This window comes from Tupaia chinensis, unplaced genomic scaffold, assembly GCF_000334495.1.
Source record: "Tupaia chinensis unplaced genomic scaffold, TupChi_1.0 Scaffold000350_1, whole genome shotgun sequence".
Taxonomy (NCBI): domain Eukaryota; kingdom Metazoa; phylum Chordata; class Mammalia; order Scandentia; family Tupaiidae; genus Tupaia; species Tupaia belangeri.
Genome location: NW_006159844.1, coordinates 7,519,666 through 7,540,862, shown reverse-complemented (window position 1 = coordinate 7,540,862; position 21,197 = coordinate 7,519,666). Strand labels below are relative to the sequence as shown.

The 21,197-nt window shown below is 36.3% G+C and overlaps 1 protein-coding gene across 1 annotated transcript in view; it reads left to right on the top strand.

Moving 5' to 3' along the window:
• NPAS3 (neuronal PAS domain protein 3) overlaps window positions 1-21,197 on the top strand; it is a gene marked incomplete at its 5' end in the record, with an annotated part of 831,631 nt that overhangs the window by 154,589 nt on the left and 655,845 nt on the right. The window contains one exon of the mRNA XM_027773383.1: window positions 15,008-15,252. Coding sequence (XP_027629184.1) covers window positions 15,008-15,252 — 245 coding nt within the window. The remainder of the gene's footprint in view (window positions 1-15,007; window positions 15,253-21,197) is intronic.

Sequence of the window (21,197 nt, the reverse complement as noted above, 5' to 3'; positions counted from 1 at the left end):
TTATTTTTTTAAATTTCTTATAGGGCATGTGCACTCACCAGACACACACACACACGCACACACACAAATATACACACACACTGAGAGAGAGAGAAGGAAAGTGAGGAAGCAAGCCACCAGGTCTGGGACTTGAACTGTGGTTAGTTATGTGGGAATCCAGTGCCTTAACCACCATGACCATGCTGGCCTTACTTTGGAATTTTGAGGAGCCATAAACAACTCCTGGCTGCATGCTAAAGAACTCAATGACCGGGACCAGCAGATGTCATAATGGTCATGTCACTGAACTCCCAGAGTGATTTGAGTCTTGGACCCTGTGGCTTAAACTCAAGCAAGGCACGTGTATGTGTATTTCCAAAATCCCAAGAGGAGAATGGAAGAGAAGGGATTGCAGCATGGCCATCCCCCCTGGGGGGTAATTTCTCGCTTCCTGTCTATCTCTCCAGCTAGCACATGCACCCAAAGCAAAAATCTCTCAAAGAAACAAAAAAAGAACCCAACGATCTGGTTGAGACCCTTGAGGAATAACTTGAGGAGAGACAGAGTTCTCCCAGATGTCCCAGTCCTAGTTCCCTGTTAGAAGAATGACTAAGCCAAGCACATTCTTCACATATATTTCAGGAGCTACTGTTGCAGTAATGATGTCATATAACGCTCTGTGGTAAACTGCTGATTGACTAAAAAGTACCTTGATGCCACAAGACAATTCTTAGGCCCAACTTGAACTCCAGCAGATTATATCTTTATTGTTTTCTAAAAATAATTTTCACATTAAAAAGTTTCATATTTATTGAAAAAACTTTAGCAGTCAACTCCTCATTGTCTATACAGTAAAATAATACACTTACGTTGTAGAAATAACCAATCAAATGTTTTTATTTATGGAAATTCACTTAGATTTCCATATAGTTTATCTTTATATCTATTTATATAGACATAGATATCTAGCTGTAGTTGTTTGATGGCAATATCTATGATGCTTTATAAGTTGCCATTTATCACCTAACATATAATGAAAATTTTAAGACTTTTCCAACATCTTTGTTCAATGTCTTGAAAATATTTCATTATTAATTTTTAAAGTTTATGAAAGATGTAGCAAATGTCCTTTTAGCAGTAATTTCACATCCTTTCTTATTTTTTGTTAAAATTTTCTAGAAGTCAGCGTGGGTCAAAAGTAGACAAATGTCTAAGCCTTCCAATAAATATTTGCCATAGGAGGGACCAGCAGATGGCGTAATGGTTACATCCCTGGACTCCCACATAGTCAAATTGGTTCAAGTCCTGGACCCGGAGGCTTAAATTCACACCAGGCACATGTGTGTGTGTGCTAAAAATCCTGAGAGGAGTGTGAAGGACAAGGGACTGTGGTGTGGTCATACTCCCTGTGGGGTGATTTCTTGTTTGCTCTCTCTCTCTGTATCTCTGGTGAGTGCACATGACCTATAGCAAAAATCTCTCTTAAAAAAAAATTGCTTAAGTGTTCTCTAGAAATTATAGCAATGTTACAATTCTGGCAAATGTACACTATGATTTTGGAATCTGGATGAAAAATGAGGTAAAAATATACCTCTTTAACAAAGAGGTAAGTGAGGGACTTAGAATATAAATGTTCTTGAGGCTGATGGACCTATATTCGCAGTTGTAGTGTTTAAAGGAAAGGTGACCATTTTACTCAGCGATCTCTATTTCACAAAGGAAGGTAGACAGTTAAAGTAGAATGGTGTGCTCATTGATGTTAAGTAAAGGCATGTGCTATGTTTACAGTATTCACATGATCATAACTTTCATTTTTCATCCTTAAAGATCTTCAAACTTGTCAAAGCATGCTTTCTCCTTTCCAAGTGTGTCATATGTGAGCTTGAAAGTTTTCAAAAGCTTTCTTCCACTTAGTTGTGCTTTCAAAAGTGTTTGAAATCATACTTAAAGAAAATTAAAAGCAAAACTGAATTTTTCTTCTAGAAAAGGTCATTTGAATTTGAATTCCAAAGCAATTTAGTTTAGGACTTAACAGCAATTAACAGCAAATATATCTACTCCAAATTGGAATGTATTTATAAGCCTGAAAAATAGGGGTTTTATTGGATATTTCACTAAGGAATTAAGTTTTTATAACAATTATTATAGAATTTATGTGGGTGATTATAAATTAAGTAAAACTTTATGACTTAATTGTCATATAAATATAATACACCAACAGGAGTCATGAGGATTGTATTCCTATAGAGACAATACAGTGTAGTGGTGACAAAGGCCTGTTTGAGTTATTTAGCTAGGGTTCAAATTCCATCTCTAACCCTCATTGGCTATAGGTAAATTACTTTTGCTCTACATGCTTTGATTTTATTATTTATTTATTTATTTTCAGAGAGATTTTTTACTATAGGGCACATGTACTTGCCAGCCAGCCAGAGAGAGACAGAAAGCAAGAAGTCACCCTCCAGGGTGGATGGCCATGCTGCAATTCCTTCTCCAGTCTCCTCTCAAGATCTTTGGCACACACGCACACACACACCCGGCATGAGTTTCAAGTCTTTGGGTCTGGGACTTGAACTGCAGTCCACTATGTGGGAGTCCAGTGGCATAACCATTACACTATCTGCTGGTCCCTATTATTTATTTTTTTGAGAACAATATAATGGGGGAACCAACTGTCCTGGTTTGCCTAGGGCTGTTCCACTTTCAGCACCTAAAGTTTTTGACATCCAGGAAATGTCTTCTCTGAGGCAAGAAAACTTTCAGCTTTGGGGTATAGGCATTGAAAACCAAAGGGAAAGGTACAAACTCATATAGTGGCCAATATATTATATATAGATTACTATTACTGGTTTTCTCTCTCATTGTTGATATTGGCAATCATGCACTAAATGAAGTAATGTTTAAAGCACTTAGACCTTGACAAAGATACAGTAAGCATTCTAACATAGTAGTGTTTAATAGGTTAAGTTCCACACTGTTCTTTGGTGATATTGACTCCTCTTAAAAAGCAGAAATGACGTGTACTTTTCTGCCATTGATATCATGAAGATAGTTTCTTGGAGTGGTGGGATCAAGCTTTTGCCTTTGCATGGTCAGTAAAATGTCCTGCTGTTCAAGGGTGCCCACCATTCCCTCTCATTTTGCCTTTCAGCAGAGATGCTCTGACCCTCTGAAATATTTAGCAGTAGACTTTCCTCTCAATGTGTGCTCACGACTCCTGTTACTGTTAATGGAAGTTACACATGTGTGCTCACCAGGATGAGAAAGCCTTTATCCCATGTCGGGCAAAGACCCGTGATCCTGAATCTCTTTCTAAACTTCAGGCCTGAAGAGAGTAGTGTGGGGAATTGCTGCTTTCTCACTATATTAGCTTCTTCAATTTCCTTTTAATTGGAGCCTGCAACCCGGATTCTTGTAACTTCAGGGGGATGAACAATACAAATTAAGATCTGGATGCTTTCCAGGAAGGGCTCAGCTCAAAGAACATTTTTTTTTCTTTCTTTTTCTTTTTTTTTTTTTTTTTAAACACAGTTGTGGCTATTCACAAATTGCATGCGGTTGCTTAATGAGTCCATATTTGCTTCTGAGGTTTCACATTTGTAAACTAGACTGCTGAGAAAGTAAGTGAAGTGTTCATCCACCTCTGGTGTGAGCTGACTGATTTAATGTACAGGACAGATAAATACTGGAATAGTCAAAATTCTAAGCCAGTGGTGTGAAACCTTCAAATGCATTATCTTACCCTTGTTCAGGACATTCATTTTTCCCCAAGAATTCTTTTTAATGTATAAGACTTCAATTTATGTTTAAGAACTAGTAAACTATAGCAGTTTGACAGCCATTCACACTTAATTCTGTGCATTAAACCAACAGCATTCTTTTCCACAAACATCCATTGTTAGGACAATGCTCTCAGACAGAATTTATGAGAAATGGAATTATGTTACCAAGGAGATAGCATTTACTATAATGAAGAGTAGATCCTAGAAAATGGCCCCTTTTACAGCAGCTCAGAGCAGAGCCACAAAAGCAATTGATTGGTCTTGGCATTTAGTCTTATATCAGCTGTGTCATCCATAGCTTCAGGAGTGAGAACACTAATCTAAAGTGACATTTCTGTTCTGGCGGGCTTTTCTGCCCTGATGAAAGCAATTACTTCATTCCTAAATGATAATTTGCAGGAGTTTCAACCACTTTAATTGATAATTTTTTTTTTTGTTCTGAGTTCAATTGTGAAGTGATTAGCTGATTTGGTAAATAGAAATTTAAGGTGTGAAATATACAAGTTGCTCCAAGGTAAAGTGCTATTTATTGGGTGGAGAGAAATTACTTGATGAAGCCACAGTTTTTCCATTATTATGGAACTGCCAATTGTATAGCTTAAAGTTCTGGGGGAAAATGAAGAACAAAACACTTTGATTCATGAGGTTTGATTCACAAGGTTTTCGGCAGACACCAAAGTATACAATGAATAGTTTGGTCTTGCTGTGGTTCATTCAAGGGTTATTTGAATCAAGGTGAACACTGGTTGTAAAGGACTGTGCAGACCTCTCAGCTTTCTTTATTACTATTCTAATGATTCATTCTGGAATTAAATCCTCTTATTTAAAGTGTTGAGAATAAAAATGCTGATTGGCTAAAACCTATTAATTTAATTATTAAGTTCAAACATACACAAGGCGCTTTCTGAAGATGAGGGAAGGCCTTCAGTTGAATGGCTTTAATTACTCTTTTGATCTGTTTTACCACAAGTCAAATGGGTCATGATTGTTCAATCAGAATATATCTTAGTTTTAAAATTGTAAGTAGGCATCTTGATTTTGATACTTTATCAAATGTTAGCAGTTGCAGATGTTTTATGACACTTTTTTTAAGCAATCAATTTCATATTTTCTTACATGTGGAAAAATAATGGTCATCTCACACATTAAATGAGAAAAATAAAGCAAGAATGAAGGTCAAACTGATTTAGCACATCAAACAGTCTTTGTCAGCCAAGCTTAATATATCCTGAGTTTGTGGAACAAATGAAATTTTGCTGCTATGTTACACTTTGCTTCCAAACAACCATTACAACTGGTTTTATATATTGTGTGAGCATCAGACCATCAAACAGTGCATCTTTACTGACGTGTTGCTGCAGTGATGATCTACAGCAGCAATCTGCCATTTATATAAGGGCAAAATGTGCATCTATATTTAGTTGTGAAATTGGCCTATTATACTCTTGATGTTTACAGAGGCTAACATAAATTAATGATGACAGCTATGAGCAGTGCATTAGTTAAGCAGCAGAGTTCTTACCTTGAACTTGAAGGTTCCAGTTCCAGTTTTAACTTCCAGCATATACATTTCAGTTTTCTTTACTCACGAAACAAAGATTCCTGAAATTATTACCTTTTCTTGGAGAGCATTAAAAGACTTCAATTTGCAAGTTTTGTTGTGCATAATCCTACCAGATAATAGTTGTTTATGTCTTTCTCAATTACATTACCTCGTAAGAAAGCTGATATTTATAATCATGCCAAAAAAAAAAAAAAGAAAACTGCTGAATTTTTTTTTTCTTTGCAAAGCAGTCTGATTTGATTGACTTTGAACTCTATGTGATATCAGTGTGGGCTGGGCTGTTGTACTCTAAGTAATGAAGGAAGGGCAAGCACTGCTTTAGAATCTTCACGAGGCTTTTTCTCTGGGAAGCTCCTCATTCAGCTCATGTCAGGGCAAGTGCAGGTACTGGAGTAACTATAGATTTCACCGTTAACTATGACCAGAGATCTGACAAGTATGCAGGTGTTCAAAGGTTCATGAGTTAAAATGCTGAAGCCTTTGATGAATTTTTGATGCTGCATTTTTAATACAGGTCGACCTTCTTCCTTTGAGGCTGCATGCCAGATTAATTGATAAATAGTAGAAGTCTGTAGTGCTGGGTTCTCCTAAGCAAAACAAGTAGGAAAATCCATAAAAACCTGCCTGTCTGGATCCTTAGAAGTACTTTAAAAAGGTAAAATTTAAAGTGGTTTTGACCCTACCTCTCCTTTCCCCTACAGTTAGATAACCGAAACCTGCCATGTTCTTTTATAAAGACTGGATATTATATTCTAAAAATTTACATGAAAGTGTTCAAACTGAGGCTTAGAGAAAAGATTTCTAGAGAGAGATAGCATGGATCTATCAATAATGTCAGCATCACAAGCTAGTCAACAAAAATAAATTATTTAAAAAAATAAAAATTTGACTGAGGGAAATGCTGGAGAAGAAGAAATATTTGTTAAATTAGCTTTCTGCTGCTGTTCCTCTGTAACTATTTATTATTGTTATTCTGCATTATCCCTTAGATGTCCATCTATATTATTTTCATAATCCTTAAAACCATTTTAGTGAACAAATCAATTTTGCAAACCAGAGTGATCAAGTTTGCAAAGCCAAATTTGATCAAGCACAAAACATAATGTACCTTTATTAATTTAATGAGCTATCTAGTCTGAAGTTATCAGTTTTTCTAACTATGGACACATAGCCAGTGAATAGTTGATATCCTTCTTTAGCTTCATGGTGGATTCACAAATACTACAAATCTAGAGTTGATTTCATAGTATTAACTATGTGATAGTAACCATGCTGAGTATTTATTTGTTTATTTATTTATTTATTTATTTAGTGGTTGTGTTTGTTGTGGTTTGTTGCTTTCTGGCTTGAGCAGAATTTTATGACTTGGTCCTGCCCTCAGTGTGGAGGCTATGCAGGCCTCTGTAACACTTGCACACTTCCCTGGGCGCCACAGGCCCCAGGGGAGCTCTCCATGGTCCTGGATTTGGGCCTGTGCATACTCACAGAAACTGGAAAGATACTTGAAAGAGCATCTTCCTTCTAGCAGTACAAATATACTCCTCCTGATTATGATTCATCATTGTCATTTAGAAATTACCCATAAACATGTCCTCTTTTTCTCTTAAGAGCTGTTTAGATATTTATTTTATGTATAAACAAAATTGCATGCCTTGTAATTGAATGCCATTTTTCTGTTTTAGTGTACCAAAAATGGCTACTTAATATTTTTTACAGAAAATAATTTCCTCAAGACCGGCAGGTGGCATGGTGGTTAAGGTATTAGACTTCCACATGACCAGTCATGGTTCGAGTCCTGGAGCTGGCAGCTTGCTTTCTCACATTCCATCTCTCTCTCTCTGGTCCAATTGAAGAAGGATAATAATAAATAATATTAAATAAATCATTCTATTTTTAAAAAATCATTTTCTTATAAGCCATTAAGCTTCCGTTAATTGTGTGTGTGTGTGTGTGTGTGTATGTAAGTATTTGGACAACTCATTAAATATACCCATGGAATACAATGGATAGACATAATGTGGACATAGGCATAAAAAAGATCTTTGCAATAAGGGATTTTTTAAAAGAGGTTTTTGCCTTCAGGCATGTGGGTTCACTGGGAAAAGAGAGAGACAGAGACAGAGTAAAAAAGATCTTTGCAATAAGGGATTTTTTTAAAAGAGGTTTTTGCCTTCAGGTATGTGGACTCACTGGGAAAAGAGAGAGACAGAGACAGAGAGAGTGAGAAGGATATTGAGAAATCCCCCCCCCCCCAGGGGAAAAGGCCATGCCCCAATCCCTTCTCCTCCATTCTCTTCCCAGGATCTTGGGCATACACACCTATGCACCCGGTGTGATTTTCAAGTTGGCCATGTGGGAATCCATTGCCATAACCGCTATACCATCTGTTGGCCCCAATAAGGAGTTTATAAAGTTTATTTATTTGTTTTTCTGAGAGAGAGACACCCCACCAGTTTCTTCATGCTGCATCCCAGGCTTACACAGCCCAGATCATGGGCACATACATGTACTTGGCATGCTCAGAGAAGTCCTGGGACACAAACCCATGATCTTTCCCACATGAGTCTAGTTATATTATTGCTTGGACCCAAGGAAGCCTTATTTTAATTAAATATATAATGTGATATGCCAGACCCAATGAATGGCAATCCTGTTAGTGAGAAGAGAGTATATATCATAAACTAGCATTGTGGATGTTCACACTTAGGATGATGAGGGTGACGTGAGCTTGAGTTTTCATTTAGCATGTCTTATATCATATTACTTTGTGCCAAGTAAAATGACTTACATAATTTAATTCTAATCACGACCTTATGAAGTAGATAGTACTGTCGTATCATTTCACAGATGAGAAAAACTGAGGTAATAGAAGTTAACTCACTCAAGTTCATAGAAATAGTAACTACTAGAGTCAGGATACCCAGGCAGTCAGGATCCATAATGTCTACTCTTGTAAGAGGAATTTCTAGACATTCAATTATTACCCTTTTGGATATGGCGATGGAGCCTTTTGAAAACCTGAAAATCATTTACTACCCCCCCCAATATTCACATACACACAATTTTGCATATGATATCCAGAGAAATATTGTATTTGTGCAGTCTTTGGAATTATTGTTGGATTTGTTGGGGTTTTTTTGGTGGTAGTGATAATTATTGGTAAGGATGATAATGTAGTTATCAAAGAGAGTTGAAGTTTTAATTTGCTGAAGATTAATGAAGAATTTCTTTTTCCTGCTATCCAGATTCTAAGTGGAAGAACTTTAGAGCAGTGGGAAGTACAGGCTCAGGAAGTAACTACAATATCAGTAATCGTGGGTCCAAAGTTTAATCATATTTTAAATGGCAGAGGTCAGAACTATAATATGTTACTCATGCGCAACCTATGTATTTTTCTTTAGTATTCTAGAAATGCAACTACAATTTTTTGATATGTACAAATGCAAAGTTTGTTTTAGGTTTTAACATAGTCCTTAATTCAATTTGCGAATTGCTTATAACTAGGCTCTACTTCACAAAAGCAAGCAAAAGATTAATCCACAATCTGTGTCATTGTCTTAAGGTCTTTAGCTTCATCTATTATACCAGCATCTCAACAACCTTTATAATCTTTTGACTGTATTTTATTGTTGTTGCCCTCAAAACCAATTACTACTTATTACAAACACAGCGCTGTCATTCTGAAAGTCTTCTGAACTATGGTGCCTGCATAATGATGTGATGTGGGAGTCATGGAAACCCTTTGTTATTAAGATTATGGCCAAGATTACTCCAGTAAAGGGACATAGTGAGTGTTAGAGTTGAAAAAAAGGGGGAACAGAGGGAGAGTAGTGGAGAGAGAAGAATACCAAAGAGATAGAGTAGAAATATATAACACAAGCTCTGCCCAGTGCTACCTAGGCGAATAAAGCATCAGAACCAATGTTCATGCTTGGCATCTGAAGGCACTCATGTCTGTATCTCCCCTCTATCTATCCTTTAAGCCCTATTGGTTTGATCCCTGTGATTTTGGACTTTGCCCTCCCACGAACATTAATTTCTTTTCTTAAATCATTGATAAGCCTAAATATTAACATTTGTTTTAGAATAATTGCTTGATTTTCTATTTTGTCTCAGCTGAGTAGGTAGAGAAATTCCTCATATAAATATAGGATTATTAGTTAGAAAACAAATTAATCCATTTGTTATCTTTTTTTTAGGTCTATTTATATATTCCACAAGTAAACAGAGACAGAGTCACAGCACTCCTGATAGGGTCTTGATCCTACAATTCACACCTGGTTTAGCCTGCCAGATCATAGGCATAGGCATGCCAGGCATACATAGGGAGGTCTCTGGATGCAAAGCCATCAACCCTCCTATGTGCATTTACCTTGCAAAGTGTAAGTTTTACTCCATTTGTAATCCTTTTTTTATTATTTTTTAGGTTTTTGTCATAGATCGCACCACATGACCAGTCATGGTTCGAGTCCTGGAGCTGGCAGCTTGCTTTCTCACATTCCATCTCTCTCTCTCTGGTCCAATTGAAGAAGGATAATAATAAATAATATTAAATAAATCATTCTATTTTTAAAAAATCATTTTCTTATAAGCCATTAAGCTTCCGTTAATTGTGTGTGTGTGTGTGTGTGTGTATGTAAGTATTTGGACAACTCATTAAATATACCCATGGAATACAATGGATAGACATAATGTGGACATAGGCATAAAAAAGATCTTTGCAATAAGGGATTTTTTTAAAAGAGGTTTTTGCCTTCAGGTATGTGGACTCACTGGGAAAAGAGAGAGACAGAGACAGAGAGAGTGAGAAGGATATTGAGAAATCACCCCCCCCCAGGGGAAAAGGCCATGCCCCAATCCCTTCTCCTCCATTCTCTTCCCAGGATCTTGGGCATACACACCTATGCACCCGGTGTGATTTTCAAGTTGGCCATGTGGGAATCCATTGCCATAACCGCTATACCATCTGTTGGCCCCAATAAGGAGTTTATAAAGTTTATTTATTTGTTTTTCTGAGAGAGAGACACCCCACCAGTTTCTTCATGCTGCATCCCAGGCTTACACAGCCCAGATCATGGGCACATACATGTACTTGGCATGCTCAGAGAAGTCCTGGGACACAAACCCATGATCTTTCCCACATGAGTCTAGTTATATTATTGCTTGGACCCAAGGAAGCCTTATTTTAATTAAATATATAATGTGATATGCCAGACCCAATGAATGGCAATCCTGTTAGTGAGAAGAGAGTATATATCATAAACTAGCATTGTGGATGTTCACACTTAGGATGATGAGGGTGACGTGAGCTTGAGTTTTCATTTAGCATGTCTTATATCATATTACTTTGTGCCAAGTAAAATGACTTACATAATTTAATTCTAATCACGACCTTATGAAGTAGATAGTACTGTCGTATCATTTCACAGATGAGAAAAACTGAGGTAATAGAAGTTAACTCACTCAAGTTCATAGAAATAGTAACTACTAGAGTCAGGATACCCAGGCAGTCAGGATCCATAATGTCTACTCTTGTAAGAGGAATTTCTAGACATTCAATTATTACCCTTTTGGATATGGCGATGGAGCCTTTTGAAAACCTGAAAATCATTTACTACCCCCCCCAATATTCACATACACACAATTTTGCATATGATATCCAGAGAAATATTGTATTTGTGCAGTCTTTGGAATTATTGTTGGATTTGTTGGGGTTTTTTTGGTGGTAGTGATAATTATTGGTAAGGATGATAATGTAGTTATCAAAGAGAGTTGAAGTTTTAATTTGCTGAAGATTAATGAAGAATTTCTTTTTCCTGCTATCCAGATTCTAAGTGGAAGAACTTTAGAGCAGTGGGAAGTACAGGCTCAGGAAGTAACTACAATATCAGTAATCGTGGGTCCAAAGTTTAATCATATTTTAAATGGCAGAGGTCAGAACTATAATATGTTACTCATGCGCAACCTATGTATTTTTCTTTAGTATTCTAGAAATGCAACTACAATTTTTTGATATGTACAAATGCAAAGTTTGTTTTAGGTTTTAACATAGTCCTTAATTCAATTTGCGAATTGCTTATAACTAGGCTCTACTTCACAAAAGCAAGCAAAAGATTAATCCACAATCTGTGTCATTGTCTTAAGGTCTTTAGCTTCATCTATTATACCAGCATCTCAACAACCTTTATAATCTTTTGACTGTATTTTATTGTTGTTGCCCTCAAAACCAATTACTACTTATTACAAACACAGCGCTGTCATTCTGAAAGTCTTCTGAACTATGGTGCCTGCATAATGATGTGATGTGGGAGTCATGGAAACCCTTTGTTATTAAGATTATGGCCAAGATTACTCCAGTAAAGGGACATAGTGAGTGTTAGAGTTGAAAAAAAGGGGGAACAGAGGGAGAGTAGTGGAGAGAGAAGAATACCAAAGAGATAGAGTAGAAATATATAACACAAGCTCTGCCCAGTGCTACCTAGGCGAATAAAGCATCAGAACCAATGTTCATGCTTGGCATCTGAAGGCACTCATGTCTGTATCTCCCCTCTATCTATCCTTTAAGCCCTATTGGTTTGATCCCTGTGATTTTGGACTTTGCCCTCCCACGAACATTAATTTCTTTTCTTAAATCATTGATAAGCCTAAATATTAACATTTGTTTTAGAATAATTGCTTGATTTTCTATTTTGTCTCAGCTGAGTAGGTAGAGAAATTCCTCATATAAATATAGGATTATTAGTTAGAAAACAAATTAATCCATTTGTTATCTTTTTTTTAGGTCTATTTATATATTCCACAAGTAAACAGAGACAGAGTCACAGCACTCCTGATAGGGTCTTGATCCTACAATTCACACCTGGTTTAGCCTGCCAGATCATAGGCATAGGCATGCCAGGCATACATAGGGAGGTCTCTGGATGCAAAGCCATCAACCCTCCTATGTGCATTTACCTTGCAAAGTGTAAGTTTTACTCCATTTGTAATCCTTTTTTTATTATTTTTTAGGTTTTTGTCATAGATCGCATGTACTCACCCAAGAGAGATAGAGAGATAGAGACATAGAGACAGAGATAGAGATAGGAAAAGTGAGAAATCACCCCCTGAGGGGATGCCACACCACATGTGATTCTCCTCTGTTCTCTTTTAGGGATTTTGAGCATGCATGCAAACACACCCAGTGTGATATTCAAGCCTCTGGTTCTGGACCTCAAACCACAGTTGACTTGCTGTAGTCCAGCATCTTAACCACCACACCATCTGCTGGCCCTTAATTTGTGATAAGTTGAATGATACATATAAAGGAGAAGTACATACAACATCACCCATGTAAAACTATGTTCAGAATTGACCTCACAAACTATAACCTAGTTGTAAAATGAGTTCCTGGTCCATTTTTGACCATGGACATTTTTTATATACCTTGCATAATTTTAGAAAACTTCAATTAGTTAACATAGTAAATGTGGGAAAGGTCATATGAAAATTCACATTTTGTTTTCTAGAAATTGAAACATGAGAAATCCAGCAACACCAGACATGCTTCCTCCCAGAGCAGTGGCCATCTGAAGCTGTGTGCTGGCCCTCTGCTAGGGTTGTTGTCCTCCTTTCCCCCATGGGCTCCATCAGGCCTTTCATGCATTGACATTCCCTGGCTTAACTCTAAAAACCCTTGAGTTGTAATTCTTCCTCTGGAACTTCATTATAGTCACTTACTGGACCAACTAAAGTTGTGAGATTAGTCCACCTCTGGAGTAGTAGCTAATTACGAGAACGCAGAAAGAGCAAAGCACTGAACTTGAACCACTGCACCTTCCGTTATATGCAAGTGGTGGAAAAACATGTCAAAAGATGTAGTTCCTTTGGCAGAGCTGACTTAAATGTTAGATAAATGCTTTTGTTATATAAAGGGAGATCTGTGAAACATTATTTTATACTAAAATGGCAACCAGGATCCTGGCTGTGCTTGTATTTTGTCAGATTTTAAGGCACCTCTCAATGTACTTACATAGTTTTCAAGAAGCTAAAACTGAACATTTGGAGAGTATAATAGAGGCTGGACAAGATATTGAGAAATAAGTGACATAACACATCTTTTCCTTGTAAATTAGTGATGTTTCTGCCTGAGGTTATCACCTGAGGCATATGAAAGGAAAAAGGTTTGTCACCTGAGACTGCTGTGACTCGGAAAGCTATAGTATTAATTTGTCTAGTTTGGGGGAAAACATAAGTTAGCTAATGTAGAATATTTTATTAAGAGAACTATCATAAAACGGTTTGGGATATTAGCCTAGCAAGTATGTGACCTACACAATATGGCATTAGTTCAATTACATGGATATTAAGTCAGCTATTTTGGGCATTTACAGTGACTATAATGTGTCTCCCATGAACATTGTCAGAGGTGCTATAATATAATATAGAATGTTATTTTCTATCATATATTCCTAGAGATTGAGCCAGACTGCTAAACCCATTTTGGTTGAATCTGCAGGTCTTGCTTCTTTCCTTCTCTATTTCTTGTTATTTTTTAATAGGAAAAAAAAAAAGAATGCTAGATGTGAAGATTTAAAATGCCTTCAGAGTTCAATAAGATGAATACATACAAATGATTTTTAAAGCACCTTGATACTGTAAATATTATCCAGTTATGTATCACCAGAGTCTGGTTTTGAATTAATTTCTCGTTAGACACAAAGCAGAGCAATTCAGAGTAGGTGGAATTCTCCTGTCAGATGCTCACACACAACTTCAGTTGTGCCAGATTCCGCCCTCAGCAATGTGAGCAAACTTCAAACAGAAACGCACATGAATAGTTAAAGGAAAATGCTGGATCCCACCTGTTGCCTCTTCTGTGAAGTAATATGTCTATAATGTTTATAAATTTTAATAACCCATACAGGGCTTTATCTTTCAACATTAAATTTATATTATCCTAAAGTTTGACTTTTCTGGGCAATGTATTTTATTCTCTAGTATCTTAGAGAATCTGTCTCGTCTACTAACATATGTCTATTAATAAAGAATTAAAATAGTCTCTTATCCAACAGTTATCAGTACATTTATATGCTTACATCGAAACCTTTATTTTTAATATGATGTTTTCTTTATCTGATTGAAGGTGTCATGATCCTTACTGAGAGCTGAAAACAACAATGATATATTTGCTGATTCTGTCAAAGTGAATTGTATTTGTGTTTACCTATTGTTCCTCAAGATTATAATTGAATTAAAATTTTCAGAATGTTTCCTTTCGATTGTTTAAGGTCCCATACTGATGAAAGCTAAATGAACAAAATCATTTGCTTGAGAATAGATATATAAATACAAGACCAAGCTTTTAGGTTGCTTGTAAATGATACCATCAAACCTCACCAAAACCCTTATTTCTTAGAAGCAATGAATGTATCTCAATATAAACAATGGAATGAAAAAGCCTAACCAGCAAAACACTATTTTTACTTATTGGATTTGAATTTGTGACATATAAGGCATTTACATGCATAGAATTTAAGGTTTTAGTGGACATTACTTGTAACTCATTTTACAATGGCCCTTGAATATTGAAGTAGGTTTTGGTAGCCTTTTACTGGGAAAATACAGGAAATGAAAAGAAAGTCGTTTTTATATGATGACAAACTCACATAATCTAAACAACACTTTCCCATTCCTTTGATTTCAGTTTACAAGCATTGAGAAAGGAGAAATCCCGAGATGCTGCTCGCTCCCGCCGGGGAAAAGAAAATTTTGAGTTCTATGAATTGGCCAAGTTGTTGCCTCTTCCTGCAGCCATCACTAGCCAGCTTGACAAGGCATCCATCATTCGACTTACAATTAGCTATCTGAAAATGAGGGACTTTGCTAACCAGGGGGACCCTCCATGGAACTTGCGAATGGAAGGCCCTCCGCCGAACACATCAGTCAAAGGTAAGTTTTAGGCCACTGTTCAGTCTGGAATTTGGTGGCCTGTATGTGTCTCTAAGACGAAATGTTTACCGTCATCCTTTCTTCTTTTCCTGCATATCAAATCCTTTAAAGGGATACAAATGTGGAAATCTGAACTCTGCATGAGAAAGACAGCATGTGAAGGTGAAATAAACCTCTTCTATTTCTATTTTAAAAGCAAAAACAAAAACAAAACAGTCTGTCAGCCTAAATATCTGATCACTTAATAGAAGATTTCTGGGACATAAGAATGAAATGACTTACCTTAACGTACTTCTTGGGTTTAACTTGTGTTATACTAATACATGCACATGCTTCCTGATGGGTAGGGAGTGTTTCTTAAAGGGTAGAGCTAGCATTTTCTGCCTTAAGTAACCAAAGAAAAAGGGAATAAAGCTCAACTTTAGCAGGCATTTGAGTTAATGATTTTATTGACCAACAAAAATCAATTCATGTATTAATGCCTCCAATGTCTCTATATACATATTGCCTAAAAGTTATAAATATAAGTATATATATGTGTTCAGTTACTCTTAAAACTTATTTTAATAACTGTTAGACCTTTTTTTCTCTGGTACTTAAGATGTGTTTTCTTACATGCTCCTGAAATTCCTAATAATTTATGGCATTTTTAACATTTGAATAGGCATACACATATTTATTGAAGTATATATGCTGTTGACATTGGTTTTCTGTTTAATGGTGTGTTATTCAAAGTGTATGACCTAAAGGATGTGCTAGGTCATTAGGTCCCAGCTTTGTGTCTAGATTCTTGATGAACATAAAGCTGGGCATCCAGGGGAGATGCAGGCAGCTTCCTTTGGCGGTGAATTAGGTTCTTTAGTTTGTTATTACACCTTGCCAACTAGCTTTGAAAAGTCACTGACTTTTGGTTGTTATATATAAAAAAATGTTTCCAGAAGGAATCTGTAATTTATTGTGGAATTGAGTTTGAACTGAAGGGCTAGAGCAGTGATTATTTCTAAGTCCAGGCTAAGAGCCTGTCATATATGTAAATATATGCACATGCATGTGTGACTCTGTTACTTAGGGATTGTGTTATGCTTATGAAAGGAGGGATTTTGAATTTAGATTGTAACGGGTTATTTTCCTCTAGAGCAGAGAGGCAAACGCTGTCTGTGAAGGGCCACATAGTTAATATTTGAGGCCTTGGGGGCTTCTCAACTCTGCCATTATAGCATGAAATCAGCCATAGACAATATGTAAATGAAAGGCTGTGGCTGTGTTCCGATGAAACTGTATTTACAAAACAGGCGGCAGCCACGAAATTTGGCCATCAGGCCTTAGTTTGCAGACTGCTGCTCTAGAGCACCAGTCTGAATGATGTTCAGAGGTTGAGGAGAACACATAGGAGAGGGATTTCTCAAAGACAGGATGCCAGTATCAGGTAGCCGAGGACAGATAAAACAAGGCACATTCATGTAGTCCTTTCACAACTCTTCTGCTCTTAAGGATGTAAATAGTCACCTGATAAACACTAATCCATGTTTCAGATACTAGAGTGATAGTGAATTTCACCAAGCTAAAGATACTAATAACCTTGTAAATATATATTAGATCTATATATTTTTTTCATTTCTAGTTGAAGCACGAGATGTTTTCATGTTTATTCCAAATCATGCAAAATGAAAGGATAAGTGCAACAGGTTAGGATCCACACATGCAGGAAATATATAAGTACTATACTATTCAATTTCAATTAAATTGATGGACTGGACATATATTTATTTGTTTAGCATAATTTTCTTTTCTTGTATATCTATTTTTAAAGGAATCTGCAGTGAATAAACTCTCTTGGTTAGGATGGCTACCAAAGTAGAAAAACTTGATGGTTCTGTTGTCTTCCAATTTTTTTGTGATGTGATTGCCCATGTTACTTTTAGAATCATGGCCTTTTGGAGATGTAGACTTTTAGGTCATATAAAACTATCCCGTCATGTTACAGGTGAGGAAAGTAATGTAGAAATAACTTTATGACTAAGTATCAGCAGGTGTAAGACAAGAATCCAGTTTTTTTTTGCCTTTTCTGTCTAGTGCTCTTTCAATCACATCATGTAATTCCTATAGATGATAATTGTTTTGTATCACCATCATAAAACATTCCAGATGAGAATTTTCTCGGCTTTAGATAGTGACTAATAACTCACTTTTACTTGTGGCCTTCAGTCAACTCTTTAACTACTTATGATAATGGTGGATTAAAAACATAAAACATGGTCTCTGCCCCCACGGGTGTTGCAGTCTTTGGAAGGGGAAGGTGGTATCATGAGAAAAGCTGAGAGATTTGAATGACAGTTTAGGAGCCTAGAAGGAGGTAATAGATTTTATTATTTAAAAAAATGCATCCAGACAATGGCTGAACATCTAAGCCGGTACATGTGCACTTTCACTGTTAGTAACCTGATCATAGGCTAGAACCAAGCTGTAACCTAGTGACTCCACACTATCTGCTCTGGCTCTCAGAAGTTGCTGGAAATGCAATGGTCACTTTCCATCAGCCAGTTCTGCTGTACAATATATGTACATCTTATTGCTTTACTCTAGTTCTTTAATGCAAAACTGCTACTCATTCTGATCAAACATTCATGAAACAACAACATCAAAAGAAATTCATTTTAATTTATTAAGGTCTTCTATGTTGTGCCCTTGAAGAAGTTCATATGGATAAACAAGCTTATATAAATAGCCTGCGGCATCATGTGAAGTGCAGTTCATAATCCAACAATAAAACGACAGACATTATACTTCGTGCTCCTCTGAGCAGTGTCTTGAATAAACCTAAAGGCATTTGGAAATTTATATGAAAAGTACTTACACTATGTAGGCAACATTTTTTTAATGTGATGAGTTGATTATGTTAATAATTAAATTTCAAAGCTTACATTTGAATTGGTCCCAAACAACTATATAGAAATTTAATCATTTTAATTTACTGCTTCAGAAAGGTCCTTTACTCGGCCCTGTATTCATCATATCTTTTCTTAAGAGTCTATAAAGGCTGATGAGTTTGTTTTGTAATGCCCGTGGTATATAGATTATTACAAGTTATGCTTGCAGAAAGAACTCTCAGGTGACAGTGTGGAATATGTCCCGAGTCAATTACTTCATGGAAATGATATGTTAAGCAATTGGAAGGTAACAGATAGTTTTTTCCATTATTTTAGAAATATCCATATTGTTATAATACAGATCAAATCTACAATGAACATTATGCATTATTCAAGAAATGACCAGGCATTCTCAGTAGTGTTTCAGCTAAATAACTGATGATTGTAACCTTTAAAGAAATCTCATTGTGGTGACTGTTGGTAAATCACTTCTCCATTCATAGTAATCTCTATTTAGAGGCTATCTGGAAGCCATTATATCTTTTATTAATCTTAAAAGCAATAGCTGCTGATTTGACATTTGCTAAAACTAGATAAATTTTCTGTCTATCTAGTATCACAGACTTCAGTCAATTTTTAGAATATGTCTGTTGCAACTCTATTAATCTAGGAATATTTACCATTATAAGCATAAGTTTTATTTCAATTTAAACACTGAAGATTTTAAACAACAATTTGCCTATGTATGTAACAGGCAACAATGCTAAAGTATGTAAAATTTAAGATGGCCTTGGGTTTTGGAAAGAAACAATTGAAAAATATGCAAGACAACTAGTGATTAAAATTGACCGAACACCTTAGGGAAAAACTTTATCATTTTCATAGAATTTGTCTTCACTATTTCAGGTTTCTATTGTGAATTAGGTAGCAGATGTTTCTTAGAAGAGAGACTTGCAGGTCTATAGTAAAGCAGCACATTATCTATCCTTAGTCAAAGACCAGACTCTTAAACAGTGATGCTTAATAGATTCATTTAAAAGAGTTGTATATGGTAACTGAGTATATAGTTCATCCTTCAGACTGACATTGAATTATTCCCTATAATGGTTGACCCCAAAACTTAGATAGCATTTTATAATATGGTTCTGTTTAATTAGAAAGGTAGAGATTCTAAGACTGGCTAAGCAATGGGTCTTCTTGTCTAAGCAGCTCAGAGATCTTCTAGTTCTTGTTCTGGAATTTTAGTGAGTGCTAACAGATTTTCACTTCTACCAGCGACATGCTTGGGGGCAAGTGTCATATTCCTCCTTACCAAAAATCACATGAGATGAAAGTTACTAGAATTGGTATATGGTCTTGTAAAGCCTTCAGAATTCTTTTATTCTTTTTTTCTTTATATGGGCAAAGAGGAAAATCCAGACTCAATGGTCTAGTCATGAACAAAAGCTTCCTATAGGACTAGGAGAGTAGAGTAAAAAGTGGAAACTTGGTTCTTGCATGATTCCTGTTCCCATCTTCATTCTCTTCAGTAGACTGAGGGACTGACTTCCTGCTCTGGTCTGTAGTTCCATTTGCCTCAGTCCAGAGTTGGTGGTGGCACCAAATGAAAACTGAACCATCCAAAATTTGAGCTGTCAGTGCTCACTGCTGTTTGATTTGATAGTGAGAGCCAGGTTTTACCAGTATATAGTAATGTGATATAATTGTCTTTTCTTAGATTCACTTCTAGAAAAGCTTTTAAATTACCTTCTATTATTCTTTTATCTATTTCTAGTGAAGTTGTGATTTTTGAAAAAAGCTCATTTAAAAACTGACCTTTCACTGTGTACAAACTTTGCATTGTGATAGGACAAATCATATTGTCCTACCACACATTACCAGGATCACTGTCTTTGACCCTGGCCAGGAAGGGCTTTCTAATGATTGTGGGCTTGATGGCAGAGTACGTCTCTGAAACTCTGATTCTCTAGAGTTTTATGCTTTATCATGAAAAGCTTTTGTGTCTACTAAGGTTGACTCTAGCTCATTGAATTATAGCCTAATTAGCATATAAATATTATACAGCATTGCTAGTTTCTTGCTATGCATCACAGTCAAAGAATTTGACTCTTTACCACTTTTTCAGTATATCTGGTGCTACTAAACATCCAACATTACCTCAACTTTATACAATGGCTCAATAAAAGCATGTTTCTGGAGGGTGTTGACTGTGAATATGTGAATATTTTGACGTGCTAGTCAATTATTGCGAGGAAATAATCAATCACAGTATCTTAGTGACATACAATAAGATTTTGTTCATGTAGGCACAGTTAGTCTGCAAGTTAGCAGATTTTGGCTAGGTTCAACGGGGTAGTTCTGCTTTGTGCCGCTGCTCTGGCTGGGCTTAGCCACTTTGCTAAGCATTTCCCACAGGTCCATTTCCTGTTAAAAGCCAGTGGGTGTTTTAGAGAATTTCTTTTTTTGGTGATAACAAAGGTGTAGGAAAAGTAAACAAGACATGCTATGCTCCTTAAGGCTCTGGCTCAGAACTGACACCGTGTTATATCCATAGACAGTGGGTTGAGCAAGTTGTGCGACCAAGACCAAAGGCAAGGGACAGGGAAGTACACTGCACCTCTATTGGGAGATACAGTAAAGAAACATGGCCAATGACATCAATATAGAATGATTAGGAATTGGTCATTTAATCTGCCTCATCAGGGGGTACTCCTTATGTTTTGTTTTCATCTGTAGTTTTTGTTTGCGAAGAACTAGAAATGAGAAATGTTTTGTGGAGATTCCAGTGAGTGTGGACAAAAGAGTGCACATGTACTCTTTTGCACCTGACATCAATATTTATCAATCTGGCCCTCTCACAACTATCATCTCATTTTTCTCTGCTAATACCAAAGATCATGCATGTCATCATCTGACTGGAATGTCCTTTTCTCTTTTAGAGTTAAAAAGGCAATGCCTTTTCATCATCCATCATGGGGGGTTGTGGATGATACTTCTATAACAAGAGGCAGGTTAGCAATGGAGAAGTGAAAAAAAACTTTAACCAAAGTTTTATGTGATATAGGAGCCTTCAGAAAT